Source organism: Bos mutus, chromosome 22 (assembly GCF_027580195.1).
Source record: "Bos mutus isolate GX-2022 chromosome 22, NWIPB_WYAK_1.1, whole genome shotgun sequence".
Lineage (NCBI taxonomy): Eukaryota > Metazoa > Chordata > Mammalia > Artiodactyla > Bovidae > Bos > Bos mutus.
Window position 1 is genome coordinate 42,951,873 of NC_091638.1, and position 22,853 is coordinate 42,974,725.

General features: G+C 49.5%; 1 protein-coding gene across 3 annotated transcripts in view; it reads left to right on the plus strand.

The window, feature by feature from the left end:
- The first annotated feature begins 2,131 nt into the window (after positions 1–2,131).
- The window catches only part of FAM3D (FAM3 metabolism regulating signaling molecule D), a 37,859-nt gene continuing 17,137 nt past the window's right edge, over positions 2,132–22,853 (plus strand). Inside the window, exons 1-4 of one of the 3 annotated variants that reach the window (XM_070359020.1) lie at positions 2,132–2,368; positions 16,580–16,630; positions 19,073–19,180; positions 22,364–22,381. In XM_070359020.1, the coding sequence (XP_070215121.1) occupies positions 16,618–16,630; positions 19,073–19,180; positions 22,364–22,381 (139 nt within the window). In that variant the 5' untranslated portion in view covers positions 2,132–2,368; positions 16,580–16,617. Of the gene's footprint in view, positions 2,369–14,307; positions 14,511–16,579; positions 16,631–19,072; positions 19,181–22,363; positions 22,382–22,853 lie in introns of those variants that run through there. The other 2 variants (XM_070359019.1, XM_014479202.2) reach the window with 2 other exon arrangements.

The window sequence follows — 22,853 nt, forward strand, 5'->3', positions numbered from 1 at the left end:
TGTACCACAGCTTTCTTATCCATTTGTCTCCTGATGGACATCTAGGTTACTTCCATGTCCTGGCTATTGTAAACAGTGCTGCGATGAACGCTGGGGTACACATGTCTCTTTCAATACTGGTTTCCTCGTTTCACTAGCTTTAACTTCTAACTTGATATGCCCTGAACCAAATCCAGAATCTTTTCCCCAAGACTGCTTCCTCTCCCCATTTTCCTCATTTGTGACTGAGGGGATCCCTCTTCCATCATCTGTGCTTACTGTCTTAAGGTTGCCTTTGACCCCTTCTTCTTTGCCCCCTTGCCCCGCCCACTGTCTGGCTGTGCCCCCTCCCCCAGGTTCACCTTCTCTCAGGTTGCTCTTCAGCCCCCATCCACAACTGGTGCAAGCATCCCCGCTGAGGACATCGTCAGCATGATTGTTAGCATGCGGTGGTTTGTTTGGAAGAATGTTGTCCTCTTGTGGGTTTGTTTTTTTTTTTTTATTTTAATTTTATTGGAGAATAGTTGATTTACAGTGTTGTCTTAGGTTCAGACGTACAGTAAAGTGACTCAGTTATACATACATTCATTCTTTTTCAGGTTCTTTTCTGTATAGGTTATCACAGAATATTCAGTAGAATTCCCTGTGCTATACAGTAGGTCTTGTGGGTTATCTATCTTGTATATAGTGTGTGTGTGTGTGTGTGTGTGTGTGTGTGTGTGTCTGTGTACATTCTAAGCCCCCACCACCGCACATTTCCCCTCTGGTAATCATAAGTTTACTCTCAATATCTGTAAATCTATGTCTGTTTTATAAATATGTTCATTTGTATAATTTTTAAATTAGATTCCACATGTGAGTAATATGATATTTCTCCTTGTCTGACTGACTTCACTCAGGATGACAATCTCTGGATCCATCCATGTTGCTGCAAATTTTTTACGGCTGAGTGATATTCCATTGTACATATGGACCACATCTTTTTTATCCATTTCTCTGTCAATGGACCTTTATTTTCTTTTTGTTGCAATGGTAAATTAGATTGTTTCCTCTATTTCCCTTTCTGATCTTTCATTATTAGTGTATAGGAATGCGAGAGATTTCTGTGTGACTTTACTAAATTCACTGATGAGCTCTAGTAGCTTTCTGGTGGCATCTTTAGGATTTTCTATGTATAGTATTACGTCATCTGCAATCCTTGACAGCTTTACTTCTTTTCCTATTTGGATTCTTTTATTCCCCGCCCCCCGCCGCCATCTCTTTGCCATGGCTAAGACTTCCCAAACTGTGTTGAATAATAGTGGCAAGCGTAGACACTCTTATCTTATTCCTGATCTTAGAGGAAATGCCTTCAGGTTTTCACTATTGAGGATACTGTCTGCTACGGGTTTCTCATATGTGACCTTTATTATATTGAGATAGGCTCCCTGTATGCTCACCTCCTGGGTAGTTTTTTTATCATAAATTGATGTTGAACTTTGTCAAAAACTTTTCCTGCATCTATTGAGATGATATGTTTTTTATTCTTCAGTTTGTTAATATGGCGTATCACATTGATTGGTTTGTGTATATTGAAGAATCCTTGCATGCCTGGGATAAATCCCAGTTGATCATGGTGTATGATTCATGTGTTGCTGGATTCAATTTGCTAGTATTTTGTTGACGATTTTTTGCATCTATGTGCGTCAGTGATATTGGCCTGTAATTTTCTTTTTTTGTGATATCTTTGTCTGGTTTTGGCATCAGGGTGATGGTGGCCTCATGGAATGAGTTTGGGAGTTTTCCTTCCTTCCTTCTGCAATTTTTTGAAAGAGTTTGAGAAGGATGGGTGTTACCTCATCTCTAAATGTTTAATAGAATTCTCCTGTGAAGCCATCTGGTCCTGAACTTTTGTTTGTTAGAAATTGTCTTTTTGTGTTTTGTCTCACTTTTTCAGGCCACAATTGCAGTATTTCATTCCTGATTAAATTGCCAAAATCACCACCCAAATCTCCGTGGAATAGATACTCACAGCGACAACCCAGCCAAGCCAGTACTCTAGGTGGCTCCTCAACCAGACAAGACTTTAGACTCTTTTCTTCCTATTGAGCCCTGAGATTAACTTCCTCTTTCCTGGTGAGATTGTTTAACAGGGCAGGGAACATTTACGGCAGGCCTCTTCAAAAGAGGGCAGAGCCTGGGCAGGGCCAGGAGGAGCTGGCCACCCAAGTTGCCTCTGAGTCACTCTGCCCTCCCTCTGGACTGGCCGCATCTAGAGGACCCCCCACAGAGACCCCAACTCCTTCAGGCTGATCCAAGGCGGTGGTTGGCAGAGTCAGGGACCCAAGGCTCCAGCCAGGCATCTCACCTTCTGCACTGAAGCAGGGAAGAGGGAGCCACGAGCCCTCAGGTATGTTTCCACCAAAATGGAAAGAGCTGTACTTCTGGGTCCACATTACTGAGAGAAAGAAGCATGGAAGCAGGGTAGGTAGAAAATGAGGAGTAAAAGAGCCTGAGTGAGAGGCCTGAAAGGGGAGGAAGAAGGAAACTGCACAAGCAGAGACTTCTGAGATCAGACTCAGGAAGGTAGCAGATTTCATCTGAGGGACCAAGTCTGAGGCATGGATAGTGGACTGTGATGAGGATTCTGAAGTTAGACTCAGGCGCAGTGCAAAGGCATGCCATGATTGGTTAGTTACATCTGGGCACAAGGAGGTAGGGGACATGCAAGCCAGGGCTCTTGTTCCTTAACCACAGGGACCCCTTGATGTTTATTCATGCATGCACTCATCTGTTTCTTCAGAAGATATGTCTGACCATCAACTCTGAGCCACACAGATACTTTAAGAATGAGTGAAGAAGGAAAGAGTGTTGTTCTTTGCCCCACCTTTCATTTTTCTCTGAAGATAATTACTTGAAAAGGTGCAACAAAGTATATGGTCTTGAGAGATTTTCTAGCTGTGTAATGTCAACCTAGTCCCTTCCTTTCACTAAGCCTCAATTTTCTCATCTGTTAAATGGGAGTGATCGTTTCTGGATCTCCCCTGTTTTTCCCTGTAGTTCTCATTGTCTAGAGAAAATAATGATAATCACTAAAGCAGGCTCTGTGCTAAGTACTGTCTAGGTAACAACACTTCTACTCTTCATATCACCTCTCTGAGGAAGGCATCAGTACTACTCCCACTTTTCAGATGAGGAACCAAGGCACTGAGAGATTAAACTGCTCTCTAGGGCATTGCGGCTACAAAATTTGTGCTCCCCGCCCCCACTCTGCAGCCTCAATGGTGCATCCTGAGTCCATGGCTGGAAGAGAGATGGTGCAGGAGTATCCATCCAGATGCGTCCCTCAACAGGCATTAATTGAGCACCTTCTGCATGTCAGGTACAAGGATGTAATGACTAACCAGACATGACAGCAAAAGGCATATGGTTCTAGCCAGAAAGTCAGACAGAACTTGCATGGATAATCATTGTAACACAGGTTTGACATGTGCCATGCAGGAGATAGCTCAGAAGTCAGAGCAGACTTCTCTGAGATGAAATGTGCAAACCAGTGCTTTCAGGGTAGGAGTGGAGGGGAGGGGAGTGTTTGGCACCCTGTGGGATCTAAGAGAAGGAGGATGGAGTGGGTAAAGGAGAGGGCAGGAGCTGGTGGTGAGGGGTGAGGTCAGTGAGGTGCTCATACCCAGGCTGAGCACAGCTGTGAGGAGTGTTTTCCCAGGGTTGCTCCAGTCTGTCCATCTGTCTGCTTCAGTGCATCTGCCAACCCCCATACAGGCTGGCCCCTGCCCGCCTAAAGTCATGCCAGGCCAGCCGATATCAGACGTGCCAGTCTCACCCAGGATAAGCAGCTGCCACTGGGTTTGCTGTCTTTGTTTGCATATCTCTTCCTGAGCTCCACTCCGTGTGTACACACAGGCACAGCTCCTCCATTCCAGTAGGAACTGGAAAGTCTGCAGAGCCAATGGGCCTTTCCCAGGGTGGGGGGCACTTGAAGCCGTGAATTGCCAGCATGTCCTTGGGCTGGGCAGCTGCTCCTTCTCAGAGGACCCTCGCCTGTCTGAGCCTCCTTATCTCAGAAAAACGAGGACACTCATAACTTCCTTGGCAGTTTGACTGGTATGACTTTTGAAAAAGACTATATAATGTGGCTATTGGGGCTTCCCTGGTGGCTCAGATGGTGAAGAGTCCACCTGCAATGCAGGAGACCTGGGGTCGATTCCTGGTTCAGGAAGATTCCCTGGAGAAGGGAATGGCTACCCACTCCAGTATTCCTGCCTGCAGAATTCCATGGACAGAGGAGCCTGGCGGGATGCCTGCCCCTAGTAGCTGCAGAATACAGGATGGAACCGTGACAGAGCCGAGCACTGCCTCATGCCAGATGCTCTGTGCAGTGCTAGGCATTTAGAAATGATTAGATGTTATCTCAGGAGCTCATAGTCTATCAGATTAAATAGTAGATGGATGACTGAGGGTAAGGAGAAGGGGAGCAGTACGAGAGAGATATGTACAGGTTCTACGTGATCAATATTAGCAATAGTGATCATCCTAGGCAACTCGTATCGAGAATTCATTGTGTGCCTGGAATGGTGCAAAGGGCTTTAGATGGATTATTATCTCATTTCAATATAATAGCATATCATGGTAGGTCTCATGTCCATTTTACAGATGAAGCGCTGAGGAATAAGGAGGTGAGGTGACCTGGTCAAGGTGGCAGGGCTTGAAGGGTAAAGAGAGGCTTTCCACCTGGGCCGTCCAGCTCCAGGGACCATGCACTCTGCTGCCCTGTGCCCACGTCCGTCCTCACACACACACCCTGAGGAGAGAGCCACTCAGGCCACAGCAGGGACACCCCACAAAAGAGGCAGCACTCCACAAAGCACAGGCCCCCCAAGAGAGGTGGGGGCAGCCCTGACAGAGAAAACTGCAGGACCAGAGGCCCGGAGGTGGGAGCCAGAAGTCAACAGGAGGGCGAGAGAGAGGTGCGAGCAGGCACAGCACCAGGGACTCGGGTCATTCTGAACACGTGGTGGGTTGTGTGTTAGAGGAATGTTCTATGAAAATGTCAGGAATAATCTGGCTTCTGGTAGGAAAGCCATCAGGAGAACACAGAGGAAAAGCCAAGTGTTGGCCTGAATTGTTATGCCTCTGCAGGGGCTGAGGCATTCAAGCCTCAGGAGGGATGGGGTCAGATGGGAATTTGAGTCTTGCTCGTAAATGTGGCTGTTGTTTGAAATAGGAAAATCTTTGTGTCAGGTAATGCTCTTACAGGTACAAGTGACAAAAACTAATTCAAACCACCCCAACGAAGGACCTATACTGGCTCACATAATGGAAAAGTCCAGACATAACTCTGATTTCAAGCAAGGCTTGATCTAGGGCTCAGATGACATCCCCAGGGTTCTGTCTCTATCTTGGATATTTTCCTCCACGCGGCTTCATTCTCCGCAGCATCTCCTCACATAGTGGCAAACATACCCGTCTGCATCTCCTCACATCTTCCTGCACCTCCAGCTGCGTGGCCCAGCAACCCTACCATTGGCCAGAGCTGGAGAAGACTGTTAAAACCAATAAATAACATGAAAACAGGAAAACAGGACATAATGGAAGTAATGGGTTTATTTCCCTCTGAAATAAATGTCACTGGAACAAATTGTTCCAGCCACCAGCCTTATTGCCTATGGATTTATTGGCTGTTTATCTCCCTCTGTATTGGTGACACGATCAATAATTGCCTATAAATACCGGGAGTTTACAAGAAGGACCATTTAGAGAATGAGAGGCTGCCTCTGGTTACTGTGATGACTTCACGCAGGCCTGAGCCACCACAGTCCAGCGTTCACGACGGCCTTGAGGGGCGACTGGAAACTCAGGGTAGAGGGGACCGGGTCTGGGTGGGGTCACACACATCATCCTCCTTCCAGGAGGGACTCAGCGACACCCTGACTGATGGGGGGTGTGTTTGTGTGCATGCGTGTGTGTGCGTGTGCAGGTGAACGCCAGTGAGCTCACATGTGTCTGTCACTTTCAGTCTCCGTGTCTCTGCTTTTGCATTCTCTTCATGTCTCTCTACCTTAGTCTTTTTTATTTTTAGAAGAAAACTTTTTTTAAATTTTAATGTTACTGGATTACCATGATTTACCACGTTGCATTAAGTTCAGGTGTACAGCAGCATGATTCAGTTATATGTATACATGTGTTCATTCTTGTGTAGATTCTTTTCTCATAAGTTATCACAGAATATTGAGTAGAGTTCCCTGTGCTAAACTCTTCCCTGATGGCTCAGAGGTTAAAGCATCTGCCTGCAACGCGGGAGACCTGGGTTTGATCCCTGGATCAGGAAGATCCCCTGGAGAAGGAAATGGCAACCCACTCCAGTAATCCCATGGAGGGAGGAGCCTGGTGGGCTACAGTCCATGGGGTCGCAAAGAGTCGGACACAACTGAGCGACTTCACTTTCACTTTTCCCTGTGCTGTATAGTAGGTCCCTGTTGGTTACTATCTTACATATAGTGGTGTGTGTATGTTCATTCCAAGCTCCTGATTTATCTACCCGCCCCCTCCCCAGAAGTGTTTTCCCTTTGGTAGCTATAAGTTTGCTAGTTTCTTCTTTTTTTAAATTAGAGTCCACATCTGAATGATATCGTATGATGTTTTTCTTTCTCTGTTTGACTTACTGTACTTAGTATGTAGAACCATCCTTTGTGGTAGGAAAAGATGGTTGATATGATTTCAGTTTTATTAACTTTCTCAAGGCTTGATTTGTGACCCAAGATGTGATCTATCCCAGAGAATGCTCATCGTTTGAATTCGGACACCTACTTTTTCACGCATCAGGTCTTATTCCTACACACTCAAACTCCCTCTCACCCATTGCCCTTCCATGTTGGGACGCAGTGAGTGCAGGTCAGTCTTGGGTTGCCATGCCCGGCATTTTCACCCTCTGCTATTTGCTGCCAAGGGTGTGAATCTCAGCTCTGCGGCCACACCTCACCTTCCTCAAGCCTCAACTTCCTCCTGTAAGAGGTGGAGACACTAGTGTATCCAACTCCTAGGGTTGCTATGGGGATTTGGTAAGATAGGTGTGGAAAATTCTCCCCCTGATTCCACGTGCATGCTAAGCACTCAATGCTGCTGCTGATGATGCTGCTAAGTCACTTCAGTCGTGTCTGACTCTGTGCGACCCCATAGAGGGCAGCCCACCAGGCTCCCCCATCCCTGGGATTCTCCAGGCAAGACCACTAGAGTGGGTTGCCATTCCCTTCTCCAATGCATGAAAGTGAAAAGTGAAAGTGAAGTCATTCAGTCGTGTCCGACCCTCAGCGACTCCATGGACTGCAGCCTTCCAGGCTCCTCCAACCATGGGATTTTCCAGGCAAGAGTACTGGAGTGGGGTGCCATTGCCTTCTCCTAAGCACTCAGTAAATGGTAGCTATTTGTATTATTTTATTTATAAGTATTATTTTTATTATTAGCTCAAACAAGTCTTGCTCAAGAGATCACCCAGAAAACAGTCTGGTCAATGTCTCCTAATAGAGGTGCCAGGAGGAGAATCCCTGGTGACTGGGATTATGAAGAAGAAATGTCATGTCTCCTGGGAAGAGGAGGTGGTGGCTGGGTGGGGGCTCCCCGTCCTGGGGCTGGGATCACACAGGGTGTCACCCCCAGGCAGTGGTCACATGAAGGTGAGGGGGTTTCCCAGGCAGGTGGGGAGGCCTAGCAGGCCAGAAGGAGAAGCAGAGACCCTCCGCATGCCACCCACAGGCCAGGCAAGTTCTTGGAGAGACCACTTGGTCAGAAGTGGGAAGAAGGGTGGGGCTGTGGGAAGCCGGGGAGCCCAGGACTGCAAAACCCAAGGGGAGGGAAGGCAGGTCAGTTTCATGCTGTTTTGAGTCAGTTTTCTCCGCGGTAGACCCTAGGGAATGTAGCTTATGTGGAACGTGACACCAGGCGGTACTGGGGGCGGGGGGCATAGAGGGTGCTGTTGTATGCAACAGGATGCTGTAGGTGACCGAGCCCCAGTGTTCCAGCAGGGTCTGGGCAACAGAGTGGGCACACCTCAGGGCCGACCCCCTGTGCCAGTCCCCTCAGGCAGGCTGCATAACCAAGTACACAGGCTGAGCGGCTTATGCCACAGGAATGCGTTGTCTCCCGTCCTGGGCCGGAAGCCTGAGGTGAAGGTGTCAGCAGGCCTTGCTCCCTCAGAAGGTGCTAAGGGGAAGGAGGTAGTTCTGGTAGTTCCGTGGTCTGTGGCAGGGTGGCTCCTACTTCCTGTGACACCCTCTGTGTGTGTGTGTCTCTGTGTCCAAATAGCCCCTTTGTAGAAGGATGGCAGTCATGGTAGCTTGGGGCCCACCCTACTGACCAGCAACTCATTTCCAAATAAGGCCATATTCTGAGATACTGCAAGTGGTTAGGACTTCTTATGAATTTTCAGAGGACGTAATTCAGTCACCTGTCTAGGCATGAGAAAGCTAGGATATTACCCTCACGGTCTCAGCCCTACTACCCGAGGACTGTTCCAGGGTCATAGACTCCCTGACTTTCTCACCCTGCCCCAAGGTGGTCCAAGAGAAACCCTCAGGTGGGGTGTCACAGGATCTTGTGAGAGAACACGAGGAGTATGTCCTACAACACCAAGGGTCTGCTATTTTCTACTTTGGGAAACCTGTAAGATAAGAGTAGGAGTAGATTGCTTCTGCCTAGAGTGCTAGGTTGAAAAGGTACTGAGGTGAAGACTGTGATTGATTGTTGATGTCTGCTGTGGGCACAGGACAGCCAAGACAAGCTTGTATGCTGTGTGTGGGCCATTTCTTCTGCCTGGTATGTCTGAATGGGATTGTCCTGCTTTGTAGAAACTGAGGGTCTGGAATTTAAGCAATATAAAGATGCTTCATTTTATTATTCTTTGCTTTATTGCACTTTGCAGATATTGCATTTTTTACAAACTAAAGGTTTGCGGCAATCCTGTGTCAATCACAACTCTCAGTGCCGGTTTTCAAACAGCATTTGTTCACTTCATGTGTCACATTCATTAATTCTTGCAATATTTCAAACATTTGTACTATTATCGTATTTATTGTGGAGATCTGTGATCAGTGATCTTTGGTGACACTATTACAAAAAGATTTCAGATGATAGCATTTTTTAGCAAAGAATATTTTTAATTAGGATATATGCATTATTTTTTTACACATGATGCCACTGCACACATAATAGACTACAATTCAGTTCAGTTTAGTCGCTCAGTCGTGTCTAATTCTTTGCAACCCTATGGACCGCAACACTCCAGGCCTCCCTGTCCATCACCAACTCCTGGACTTTACCCAAACTCATGTTCATTGAGTTGGTGATGCCATGCAACCATCTCATCCTCTGTCATCCCCTTCTCCTCCCGCCTTCAATCTTTCCCAGCATCAGGGTCTTTTCAAATGAGTCAGTTCTTCGCATCAGGTGGCCAAAATATTGGCGTTTCAGCTTCAACATCAGTCCTTCCAATAAATATTCAGGACCGATTTCCTTTAGGATGAACTGGTTGAATCTCCTTGCGGTCCAAGAGACTCTCAAGACTCTTCTCCAACACCACAGTTCAAAAGCATCAGTACTTTGGCGCTCAACTTTCTTTATAGTCCAACTCTTACATCCATACATGACTACTGGAAAAACCATAGATTTGACTAGATGAACAATTGTTGGCAAAGTAATGTCGCTGCTTTTGAATATGCTGTCTAGGTTGGTCATAACTTTTCTTCCAAGGAGCAAGCATCTTTTATTTTCATGGCTGCAGTCTCCATCTGCAGTGATTTTGGAGCCCCCCAAAAAATAAAGTCTGTCACTGTTTTCATTGTTTCCCCAAGAGTCTAAAGGTGGATGGGCAAGGTCCACCAGGCAGTTCGGAAGATGTAAGAAAACAACAATTTTGATTATCTACCCTGTGACTGCTGCTGTGCTATATTTCTTCTAAAACAAAAGCTAATCTTCATGTGCTTTATGTCCTGTTCTATTTCATCTTCACAATCCTACAAATTAGGGTCTATTAGCCTTCTTTCCAATTTTACAGATGAGGAAACAGGCTCAGAGGAGTTAAGCAATTTATCTGAGGTCACACAGTGTGGAGCTGACATACAAACTCAGGGGCCCTGACCTCAGAAATGGGCCCCTCTACTGCCAACTCTCACATCCATACATGACCACTGGAAAAACCACAGCTCTGACTAGATGGACCTTTGTTGGTAAAGTAATGTGTTGGTAAAGTAATGTCTCTGCTTTTTAATAAGCTGTCTAGGTTGGTCATAACTTTTCTTCCAAGGAGCAAGCATCTTTTAATTTCATGGCTGCAGTCATCATCTGCAGTGATTTTGGAGCCCAAAAAAATAAAGTCAGCCACTCTTTCCACTGTTTCCCCATCTATTGGCCATGAAGTGATGGGACCGGATGCCATGATCTTAGTTTTCTGAATGTTGAGATTTAAGCCAACTTTTCACTCTCCTCTTTCACTTTCATCAAGAGGCTCTTTAGTTCTTCGCTTTCTATCTGCATATCTGAGGTTATTGATATTTCTCCCAGCAATCTTGATTCCAGCTGTGCTTCATCCAGCCCAGAATTTCTCATGATGTACTCTGCATAGAAGTTAAATAAGCAGGGTGACAATATACAGTCTTGACATACTCCTTTCATGATTTGGAACCAGTCTGTTGTTCCATGTCCAGTTCTAACTGTTGCTTCCTGACCTGCATACAGATTTCTCAAGAGGCAAGTCAGGTGGTCTGGTATTCCCATCTCTTTCAGAATTTTCCACAGTTTACTGTGATTCACACAGTCGAAGGCTTTGGCATAGTCAATAAAGCAGAAATAGATGTTTTTCTGGAACTCTCTTGCTTTATCGATGATCCAAAGGATGTCCACAATTTGATCTCTGGTTCCTCTGCCTTTTCTAAAACCAGCTTGAACATCTGGAAGTTCACGGTTCACGTACTATTGAAGCCTGGCTTGGAGAATTTTGAGCATTACTTTACTAACGTGTGAGATGAGTGCAGTTGTGCGGTAGTTTGAGCATTCTTTGGCATTGCCTTTCTTTGGGATTGGAATGAAAACTGACCTTTTCCAGTCCTGTGGCCACTGCTGAGTTTTCCACATTTGTTGGCATATTGAGTGCAGCACTTTCACAGCATCATCTTTCAGGATTTGAAATAGCTCACCTGGAATTCCATCACCTCCACTAGCTTTGTTCGGAGTGATGCTTCCTAATTCCAGGATGTCTGGCTTTAGGTAAGTGATCACACCCTGATTATCTGGGTTGTGAAGATTTTTTTTGTACAGTTCTGGGTATTCTTGCCTCCTCTTGTTAATATCTTCTGCTTCTGTTAATAATAGACTACAATATGGTGTAAATACAACTTTTATATGTACTTGGAGAAGGCAATGGCACCCCACTCCAGTACTCTTGCCTGGAAAATCCCATGGATGGAGAAGCCTGGTAGGCTACAGTCCATGGGGTCGCTAAGAGTCGGGCACGACTGAGCGACTTCACTTTCACTTTTCACTTTCATGCATTGGAGAAGGGAATGGCAACCCACTCCAGTGTTCTTGCCTGGAGAATCCCAGGGACGGGGGAGCCTGGTGGCTGCCGTCTATGGGGTCACACAGAGTTGGACACGACTGAAGCGACTTAGCATAGCATAGCATATGTACTTGGGAACAAAAAAGTTCGTGTGACTCGCTTTATCACAATATTCACTTGACTGCAGTGGTCTGAAAGCAAACCCGCCAGATCACCCCCTGTGTCTGTAATCTGAGGTTCGGTCTGGGCAGATGGGAGGAAACCTGATTGCCAAGAGGTGCTAAAAAGTCTGAAGGACTAAAGCCATTGAAGGTGCAGACATAGAGCTTCAGCTGGTGCTAATTGTCACCCAATGTCTCCGAGTTCTTTTTCTGGCCTCAAGTTCACACCCCCTTAGCAATGACCTGGTAAACAGAGCACAGAGCATTGACCTGTGGCCAACGGCCACGCCAGGCAAGACGCAGAGCTTTTTCACAGAGCCCTGCGTTCCTTTCCTCTGCAACTCAGGGCTGATTCTGAAATGACTGTTGGCTGAGCCTGCATGCCTGTGATGGGCTAGGAAATCGCTTCTGAGTTTTGTTTTTCCAACAACAGAGGGCTGCTAGGTAAGGGCCTGAAGACACGAGCCATACAGGGAAGGCAGGTAGAGAGAAATCACGTGTGCAAAGCAGAAAGGGAAGAGCGCGTCACTCAGGGCAGTTCTGGGGGTGAGAGCAGAATGGAAGTAGAGACAGCAGTGATGAGGCTGGCAAGGTCACCCTCACGTCAGGGCTTAGATCATACAAGGCCGCATTGTTGTCGTTCAGTCGCTAAGTCATGTCCGACTCTCTGCAACCCGATGGACAGTGGCCTGCCAGGCCTCCCTGTCCCTCACTGTCTCCCAGAATTTGCCCAAGTTCATGTCCATTAAGTCGGTGATGCCATCCAGCCACCTCATCCTCTGCTGCCCTCTTCTCCTTTTGCTGTATACAAGGCCATATAAGCCACGTGAAATACTTCAACTTTTATCCTGAGATCAACAGGAACCATAGACCAGATTTAATCAGAGGAAGTACCCACTTATTTCTGCATCAGGGTGCTTACCTCAACCCTCTCAGTCTGGAAAGAAAGTAACCCTTTCTTCATCCATCAGGACTCTGTGACAGGTCAAGATTGAGCTTCAAGACACTTGTTTACAGAGGGCTACAGGAAGCAGGAAGCTGTCCCAGCTTCTGTAGGGCCATTAAGAAATATCACAAATAACCAGACAGAAAGATACTGTGATGCCATTCTGGTTTCACAGAAACGGCAAACATTCATAAAGGAATCCAGCCATGAGGGTGCCCTTGCAGGAAGCCGCAGGGCAAATGGGACCTGCCAACAGGCAGGAAATGGTGTGGATGCTGTCAGAGCAGCAGACGCCTTCTAAGCAGGTGGTCTCCCTGCCGGCTACATTTTTCAGGACAGGTAGATAGCATTGGCCGGAGTTTATAAGGAGGCAGCTAAGACCCATGTGCCCCAGAACACACAAGTGCTAAGTGACAAAGCCAGGCCTGTCTGATCCCCAAATCCATCCTCCTTCCTGACCTCACAGGTTTTTTGCTGCCTGATTCTTTCAAGACTGCGGGCACTGCCCCTTGTATTTGCATCTTCTGGGGAGGTTTGTCTACAGCAGCTACTGGCAGGGGTTACCAAAGGGACTCCAGCCACCCCAGGATTACAGACATCAAGTTTAGCATCATCAAGGAGAAAAGGGCCTCCCTCTCCTGAGTTCCCAGAGACCCCTCAGGAAAAAACTCTGATTGGTCTTGTTTGGGTCACATGCTCCCTCCTGAACCAATCACAAGGAATCAGAGTGCTCTGAGTGGTCAGCCCCTTTAGACAAGCTAGGGTACCGTGAAGGACATTCTCCCACTCAAAACCACAGGTAGGTGTTTGATCTTGGAAGGTCACGGGTAACTTCCCAGAGGAAGTGGCTGCTACACTGAGACTGGAAGGATGAATTGGAGTGTTCCAGGCAAAGAGGCGGAGCAACAGTGTTCAGACAGAGGGACGAGCAATACCAGAGGCCCAGGGATGCTCCAGAGTGCCTCTTGTTCACAGTCACATCCCCATTCCTAGTGCACCTCCAGCCTGCTTCCAACCAGTCCTCAGAGAATGCTTTAGGAATAAAATCCACAATTGGCTGTGTGGTCTCAGACAAGTCACTTGCCCTCTCTGAACTTCAGCTTCCTTCTCAACCTGGTGGTTTCATCATCCTAACCTTCCAGGACTATGCAAGAAGTCCAATTCGATCAGTCCTCAAATATTCAGCAAGCACCTCCTGAATGCTCAGCACCCTACCAGGCCTGCAGAAGACAAGGCCTGGCATGGAAAAGCAGAGCATGCCCGGGGTCCAGTACACAGGGTTGGACCTGAGGCCAGAAGTCAAAAGCTGTCCGGGGGAGAGGGCAGGACAAACAGAGAGGCTCGTGGATGGTGAAGGCGGACTATGGGCAATCTGCTCAGTTCGCAGTGAAGCAGTTTGTTAGCAACTCATGCCTTCTAACTTCTGACCTCCCCACCCCCATCTCCTGCTTCCCACCCTCCACTCTCCACTGAGTCTGTGCCTAGGCCACTCAAGCCAGCAGGCAGGGGAACAGGATGTTTCTTCCTGTGCCTTTGCCTCACAATTTCATAACCTGAATAACAGGTTGAGGTAATCCTAGAAACAAAGAGGAAGGAAACTGTTCCAGGTCTGGGAGGCTGCAGAGAGAATTCCTGCCTCACCCTGCATACCTGCCCCAGGAGCTTTTCCCCATCCTGCTCCACCTTCAGTAGGCCTGACCTGAGCTCCAGACCCTCCCACCCCCCCGCCACTGCTGGCTGGCAGAATGAGCCACCTGGGGACTCAGGCGCCCAGCGAGCTCTGAAGGGCTGAGTGGGTCACCAGGGACTTGGCCAGGAGGGACGTCAGGCCGGAAAAGCCCTGCTCGGCGTGGGCACCAGAGGGAGAGGCTAGCCCCCTGCCCAGGTACATGCCCCCTGCCCTCTGCCTGTCTCACTTGCTCCCTCTGAAGCTGGGCATAAGCCTGTCATGAGGACTTACCCTCTGTCTCTCTCATCCTGTCTCTCTGCTCTGTCTTCTTTCTCTCCTTCTGTCCCTGTATCTCTGCCACGTTCCTCTCCCTCTTGTCCTTGTTTTTGTCTCTCTAGTCTCTATCTCCATCAATATCCATGTCTGTCCCTTCATCTGTCAGACCCTGTCGCTGTCCTTCCATCTTGTCCAGCCCCCAGGTCTCTTGGCTCCTCCACACATGGGGGACCCGACAGAATGTCCTTTAAGCCTCACCCAGGAGCCTGGGCTGCTTTCTGTAGGAAATATTCTGAGAACATTCAAGAGTACAGTAGGGCTTCCCTGGTGGCTCCATGGTTAAGAATTCGCCTGCCAAGGCAGGAGACACGGGTTCAGTCCCTGGTCTGGGAAGATCCCACATGCTGCGAAGCAACTAAGCTCTTGTGCCACAGCTATTGAACCTGTGCTCTAGAGCCTGAGAGCTGCAACTGCAGAAGCCCGTGCACCCTAGAGCCCGTGCTCATCAACCACAGAAGCCACTGCAACGAGACGCCAGAGCACCGCGAGCCCCTGCTCGCCACAGCTAAAGAAAAGCCCCCATAGCAAAGACCCAGCACAGCCAAAATTTTATTTATTTAATTTAAATATATATATATATTTTTTTTTATCTAAAAGAAGAAAAGCTTGGTAATACAAATTTCAGAAATTTAAAGTCCTACAAAATTCCTGCAGGTGAGGCCAGGTGATAGCTCAGCTTTCTCACCTGGAAGGTCTTAGAAGGGTAGAGGGCCAGGGTGCGTGAGAGGATTTTTCATTATTCTCGAAAGGAAATATGGGTTGCATTTGCTGTTGCCATTGATGAAATAACAAGGACAGACCCAACCTGACCACCTTGGTACCAGGTGCTGTCCAGGTCTTCTGTCTCCTGTCTGGATCCTTGGCTGCTGGGCTTTGGATACAGAGTCTGTTGAAATGGATTCTTAGGATAAAGAGGATTCTAGGGTGGGGAGGAGGCAGGAAGAGTGGTGGAAGCAAGTCGCTGCAGTCAGAGACCCTCCAGATGGCTGGAGGGGTCTAAGACCCAGAACAGTTCCCACCTGCCTTGCTCTCCCCTCTTCTTCATCTCCAGACACCTCCTGAGGGGTCTCAGCACTGTCAAATCCCTGGTAACTACCAGTAGCTGGGGCAGCAGAGGGGCAAGGTGGGACCGAGTCCTGCCCCTGCCCAGGACTCAGGAAGGGAGGAAACTTCAGTTTCATCTCTCTCTGAGACAGCACTGACAGGGTGACATCATGGAAACGAGGCAGCTGAGACCTGCATCGAGATTCTGCCCCTGACCCTGGCACACTGAACAGCTCTGGGCTTAACAGTGGAGAGTCTTAGCTTACTAACCCCTAAAGCGGGAGTGTGGAGGCATGGGGGGGTGGGGGAAGGGAGGCGGGGTGGGTATGAGGATTAAAGAAGATGATGCACATATGGTATCCGGAGCAAACTCACCTGTATGCTGTGTGAGTCCCTGTTACTCATAATGTGGGCCCATCAGCAAAGATCACTTGAGCTTCTGCTTCCTAATGGTTTCACTGGAGCTGGCTAGCTCAATATCTCTCAGCTGGCTGGAGGGACAGAATGATGGATGGATGAAAGGATGCATGGATGTACAAATGAATGGACAGATGGACAAATGGATGGATGGATGGTTGGAAGGATGGATGAGTGTATAAATGGATGGATGGACGGACAAATGGATGGGTAGATGCATGGATGAATCAAACCTCCAAGGGATGATGGCTGGCAGACTGCATCTTCCTCTGCATCCTAATCTCTGCATTCCAAAAAAGGCATGTTGAACTGAATATGAAACTCCAGGGGCAAAAGCGAAGAAGAGGTGAAGGCAGAGAGGAAACAGACGGCACCAAACCAAGAGAACTACGACGCACTGGGTTTTAGGAACCTATCCCTCATCTTCAGTCTCGTTCACTTTCATACCCTGGATACCAGTTTCCAATCTTATTTTCTTCTCTCCACAGACCGACCCTGACCCCCAGCCGCTCTTCACCTCGACAGGATGAGACTGTCAGGTAAGGCCAGGCTCTGAGGACTCCAGGGTTCAAGGTTGAGTCTGAATCAGGTTTGGGAATCGCTTTTCTGTCAGCAGTGTCTGCCCATCCTGGACTCACAGCCTACTTGGCTTCATCCGTTCTCAGCTAGTCAGGCCAGAATTCCAGGGAAAAACCAATCCAGGGAGAGCCTGGAAGAGTGTAAAGAGGAGACTTCCTGCCTCAAGGCTAAGGGTTGCAGAAACTGGCCCACCTGGCTGGGAACATGGAGACTCACCTGCTCTGGGAAACACTTCACCCTGGCTGGAAATTACAGACAAAACATTTGTAAATGTTTGTACAGACAAAGCATTTGTAGAGGACTATTCTAGATTCCTGACACCACAGGGCTGGGCACCAGGAGAGGACTTTGCTCCAAGCTTCCACCCTCAGACTGTACCCTCTGTGTAGAGAGAGAGAGGGGAACTGAGGAATTCACCAAACAGAAAACTGATACAATTCATTTGTATTTCCAAACACCAGTGAGGAAGTTCAGAGCACAACTTTTACTTATTTTTATTGAAGTGTGTGTTAGTCACTCAGTTGTGTCCAACTCTTTGCAACCCCATGAACTGTAGCCTGGCAGGCTCCTCTGTCCTTGGGATTTTCCAGGCAAGAATACTGGAATGGGTTGCTATTCTCTTCTCCAGGGGATCTTCCCAACCCAGGGATTGAACCCCAGTCTCCTGTATTGCAGGCAGATTCTTTGCCGTCTGGGCCACCAGGGAAGCCTGTTAAAGTACAGTTGATCTACAACCTTGTGTTAATTTCTGCTGTACAGCACAGTGGTACAGTTATATACATATATACACACCTTATTTTCTATATTCATTTCCATTGTGGTTTATTAAAGGATATTGAATGTAGGTCCCTGAAGAGCACGGGTGTTATAGGCACCTTACTTACCCAGGTTCAGGTCCCACCTCCTGTCACTTACTAGCCGGTGACCAGATCTCTGAGGTGCGGCTTCCCCACCTGACAGCAGGGATAAGCAGTAGCATACAGCACAGAGGGGACTGAGATAATGCGTGTCTGCCGCTCGCCTAGCACCCCACACAAAAGGAGTGCCGAATGATGCGAGCCGAGGCCCTCGAAGACGAGGGACCCCGCACACCTGAGCCCCACCCATGGGATCCGGAGGGCCTTCTCCCTCGCCAGCACAAAGCCACAGCTGAATTCAGGGCTGAGGAGCAGGGCTGGTGCAGACAGAGAGGTCAGACGAGACCCGGCACCTTCAGAGCGCTGTGGCCACAGACAGAGAGGGAGGTCAGGCACGGAGCGAGGGAACTTGCCTGCAGGTCAGATTTGACTCTCAAGGCAGAATGGGGGTCTCCAGAGTCCTTGAGATGGGAGGCGTGGTGCGGCCTGCTGCAGCCCTGGCAGAATCACGAGGAGAGGGAGCAGACAGGGAGCTCCGGGCCCGGCTCACACGTGCAGGAGAGAAGACAGGGAGCAGCCTGGCTGTGAGGCGGGGAGGCCACTCTGGGCAGGCGGGTGTGCGCTCCTGCAGAGCGCCACGCGTTGCTTGTGACGGCTTTTGGGGGGAGTTGATGGAAAACACAAGGGACCAACCCCACCCCCCAAAGCCACCCTAGAGGCCGCCTAGTGGGGACAACTACTACATCTTTCCCCACCAGCCATGGACTCGGCAGCAGGCACGTTACTCTGTCCACTCTGTGACTGAGGGGCTTCAGCTCAGAGGTGCTGAGCCCCTGCTCGAGGTCACACAGTAGGGGGTGGCCACCCCGAGCCTTCCTGCCTCTCGAGCCGAGGCTCACCTGCCTCCTACTCTCCTGCCGGAGTCCTCAGGCCTCCCCTCAGGGTGCTAATTCCCAGACCTCACCTCCTGAGACACTCTCCAAAAGGCTAAGAGGAGCCCAGGAAGTGTGTGTCTAAGCCTCCCTCCCAGCGGCCCCACCCTGGGGAGTGTCACCAGGTAACTTTGCAGCATGATCCCCCATTGGGTCATCACGTGGATTCACAATGGTCTTGGATGCAGGCCGGGGACTGGTCCATGGTGTGGGCAGGCTCCGGACCTGCAGCATGGGGGAGTTGCTCCATTTTCACGTGACGTTCAGAGAAAATAAGGTTCAACCACGACTGACACACAGGATTAACTCTTCCTATCATCTGTGCATTCAGATATGAAGTTGGTGAAGTTCATTTCCAAGGCTCCTAGCTTTCTTTTTTTCTTCCGATTAACCCCTGTGGAGTTCTGTGCTCACAAAATTCCCCAGCAAATTTGCATCCAGGAAAAAGATAGACTATCAATATGTTAATCCTTGTGACTCTCCCTCCAACATGGGATCTTGGGAAGAGGTCTCACTGAGGGGATTTGGGAAGGACCCACGTGTAGTCTTACCGTGAGGCCTTGCCATGTGGTCTAGTGTTGTGGTCTCAGGGCAGTATCTCCTTGCTCTGCAGGTCTGCTTCGCTACCTGGCCCTTATTTTTGCCATGGCTACCACATGGCTCTTCATCCGAGAATATATCAACTTCAACATGAAAACCTTCCGCCTGCCCCGCTGGATGGGTGAGTGGGCAAGAGCCGGGGCCAGGGGCCAAGGATCAAGTCCAGCCCTGGGTGACCCAGGAGGTGGCCAGACATGGCAAAGGGCTGCCCTTGGGACCCCACACATTCAGGGTCAGGGAAAAGGAAACCGCACCCCAATCCAATGTCAGGAAGGCTGAGAACCCACGGAGAACAGAGAAGTGTTCCAAGGCCCTGGTCAGAACATGCACCTGCATCAAGGACCATTTTGGAAATATGACCCAAGAAGGAAGGACAGAGGGAAGAAGAGAAGAAGGGAGGGACAGAGCGGGGGAGAAAACTGCCCGGGCCCTGAGCGCATTCCACCCACGCTTGCGGTTCCTCTTTGCTCAGACCTCCCTGTGGCGGCTCCTCTCAGCCTGGGGCCTCTGCTCAAACGTTTCCTCCTCAAAGAAACCTTCCTGAGCACCCCAGCTCTACCTGCGCCTGCTCCTCCTCCTGTAGAGTCTTTCGTGTAGCCTGTCCCCTTCAGATCATCATTATTATCCATCATTGTGCTCTTTATTTGTTTACTTCATCATTACCTATCTCCAGCTCATATAATGTGAGCTTCCTGAAGGCCAGAATTTTGTCCTGGGTTTATCTATCTCTCTAACACCTTGGACCAGATGCTCAGTAAACATTTGATAAGTGAAAGAAATATGGATGGATGGGTGGATGGATGGATGGACGGGTGGATGGGTGGGGGGTGGATGGGTGAATGATGGATGGGTGATGGTTGCTAGCAGCTTTACATGCGTGCTCTCACTGGACCTGCATGAATGCCCCATGGAATGATTCACAGTATATCTGTGGGGTGGACTCAAGCAGGACCTCATGTTGTCATTTCATGTGTGGTCTGAGAAAAAGAGAAGCTCTGAGAGGTTAAGAAACTTCCTGAAATGTCCCTTGTAGATATCAGAACAGGACTGGGAACCCAGGTCTCCCAGATCTAAATCCTTTCAAAGGAAGGAGAGAAAGGGAGGGAAATTTATACCTCTGGATTTGTCCTCCTTAAAGACTAAGAATCACCTCCACTGACGCAGTCAAACATAGTAACCTCTAGTGGCCCTGGCCAGCTCACGCCTTCACAGCAGCGAGAGGACAGGCACCCTGCTCTTACCACCAGCTTCGCACAGTGGAATCTCAGCGGGCCCTTTCCCCGTCTGCTCCTTGTCCAGCATGCCCCACACCAGCTTAGAGCAGTTTATATCGATATAGATACGTGGTGGCCACCAGGTCCGTGGGCCCTGGGCACCACTTTCACAGACCAGAGACTGACTTGGCCATGCTTCTGGCCTTGGAGGAGATCAGTGCAGATCCGTGCAGGCAGCTCAGAGCAGGAGTGAGTTGTGGAGAAGAGAGCCCCAGCTTGGGGTAGGAGGGGAGTGTTTGAAGGGAGCCCCCAAGGTAGTCTCCCTCTCAGAACTGAGCCACCCGGGGTGTGAAAAATCAACACATCCCCCCAAGGCTCAACACACAACTGCTCTGTGTTGGGCCCCCAAGACCCTGGAATGAGGAGCACTCCAGAATGTGGCCTCAGCTCAGGGTTTGAATGGGGGGTACAAACACAATTCATTATAGAATATAGAAAAATGGAAGTATATTAACATGACTGGAGTCTTGCAAAACACATACAGTGATTTAATGCATTAATACGGAAGCACCACATTTCCTACTGTTTTTGTTATTATCTTGGTATATGGTTGGTTTCCTTTTTAATCCAACCTATTTTATTTTACACATTTAATAACTTGCTGCCTGGTAGAGTAAGAAACACTGAGTGCCTCAAAAAAAGTGGGAGTAAATTTATTTGTAGGGGAGTTCATAGGCTTTTCCAGATCACCAAAGGGGTCTGTGGCACAGAAATTGGGCAATTAAAGATTTCCTGATTTGGCTGATAAACTGGGCAGGGTTCTTTCAGATGAGAGTGATGAACCCCACTGTAAGTAGTTTAAACGAAGTGGGATGTCATTTCCTGGGTCATTGGGAAGCCCAAGGTGTTGGATTTCAGGTGTGGCTGGCTCTAGGGGCTCCCACAAAGGCCCCAGAGTCAATCTCTGTGCCCTGGGCTCCGCTCATTGCTGTTTAACCTCATTCCATGGGCAGCTTTCTCTCCCAACAGGCATGTTGGCCACCAGCTTCCCAGTTGCTCACCCTTCAGCTCTGTCCCCTGGGACCACATATAAACCTGAGAAGGGCTCAGCATCCAGGGGGATATGATGTTGTTGTGGCTGGCCCAGCCGGGGCACGGGATACTCCTGGGCCTCAGAGGCAGGGGTGGGGGGCAGCCTCCTGAGGACCGAATAGAAAGTGTCAGTGAGGGCGTCCCCCAGAGAAGGAGAGCTCCCCCGCTGCACTGACGTTTCTCTGTCCACTAGGAGCCCTGTCCTCTAGGGCTTAGCACCAGGCCAGTGGGAGAGCTGATGAGAAGCGCAGGAATAACCTGCACACAGTGTAGCTGAGATGCGCAGCCCAGTGCAGACAGGCGGGGCTGCAGGAGTCAGGAAGGGACCCACAAGGCAGCTCAACAGTGGCAGCGGCACCGTCCTGTCCCTCCCGGAGGCCAGGGTTCCAGGCACCCAGCCAGGCCCTCAGGGCTCCAGCACAGTCCTGACCCTCCCGGAAGCCAGGGTTCCAGGCACCCGGCCAGGCCCTCGGGGCTCTGGCACAGTCCTGACCCTCCCGGAGGCCAGGGTTCCAGGCACCCGGCCAGGCCCTCGGGGCTCCGGCACAGTCCTGACCCTCCCAGAGGCCACGGTTCCAGGCACCCAGCCAGGCCCTTGGGGCTCCTCTCACTGGACCTTCCCCACACCCACTGTGCAGGCGCAGAGGCTCAGCCCCAGAGGAGAAAACTCCCACACAGTTGGTCACACATCATCAGGCTCCAAGTCCAGTGGGCCTCACCACAGAGGCTTGCTTCTTTTCAACTGTGACAGAGTCATGCGTGTGTGTGTGTGTGTGTGCGTGTGTGTGAAGAGGTGGCAGCAGCAAGTGCAGAAGGACTCCCAGATAAAATAGGACTTTCAGCTCATTTCACCCCTGTGCCACAGGAGGGGGACTGTGCTTGGCCAGGCCAGCACCACTCTGATTTCCCTTCTTCTCCCACCCCCACCCAGGACCCACCTCCATTATGCGGGCAAGCTCAAAACACTTTCTCACCAGATTCTGTCTTCTCTCCAACAGGTTCAGCCCACAAGAACTGTGAGTGTCAACTCAGCCCTGATGCTCTTAGAGTGAGGCGTTCCAGGGTGTCTACTCCCAGCCCTGAAGCTTTGAGAGAAACCTGGGTTCCCAGAGCCCGCCCAACTCTCACTCCTGGCCTGATGGTGCCTTGTGAAGCCCCCAAGCCCTGTGGCCCCTTCTCAGCCATTCAGACTCTTAGGGAGGCTTCAACTCTCTCCCTTCCCCGGTGCCCCCAGCCCACAGTATGGACTGCAGCCACCCTGCCTCCGCTCTCTCATCCCCTACATGGCTGGAAGCTCCAAGGATGCAGGCTGTGCTTATTATCCTCATTGCAATGACCTCAGAATTGGCTTATGGCTCCTGATTCAGAGGACCAGGGCCATGCTGGCACCACAAGGGCCCCAGCAGCAATCAGAAGAGGGTGCTGATTGTCTCTTTGGGTAGAAGAACCGTGTGTGCTGAGAGAGAGGGAGCAAGTGCCCAGGGCTCC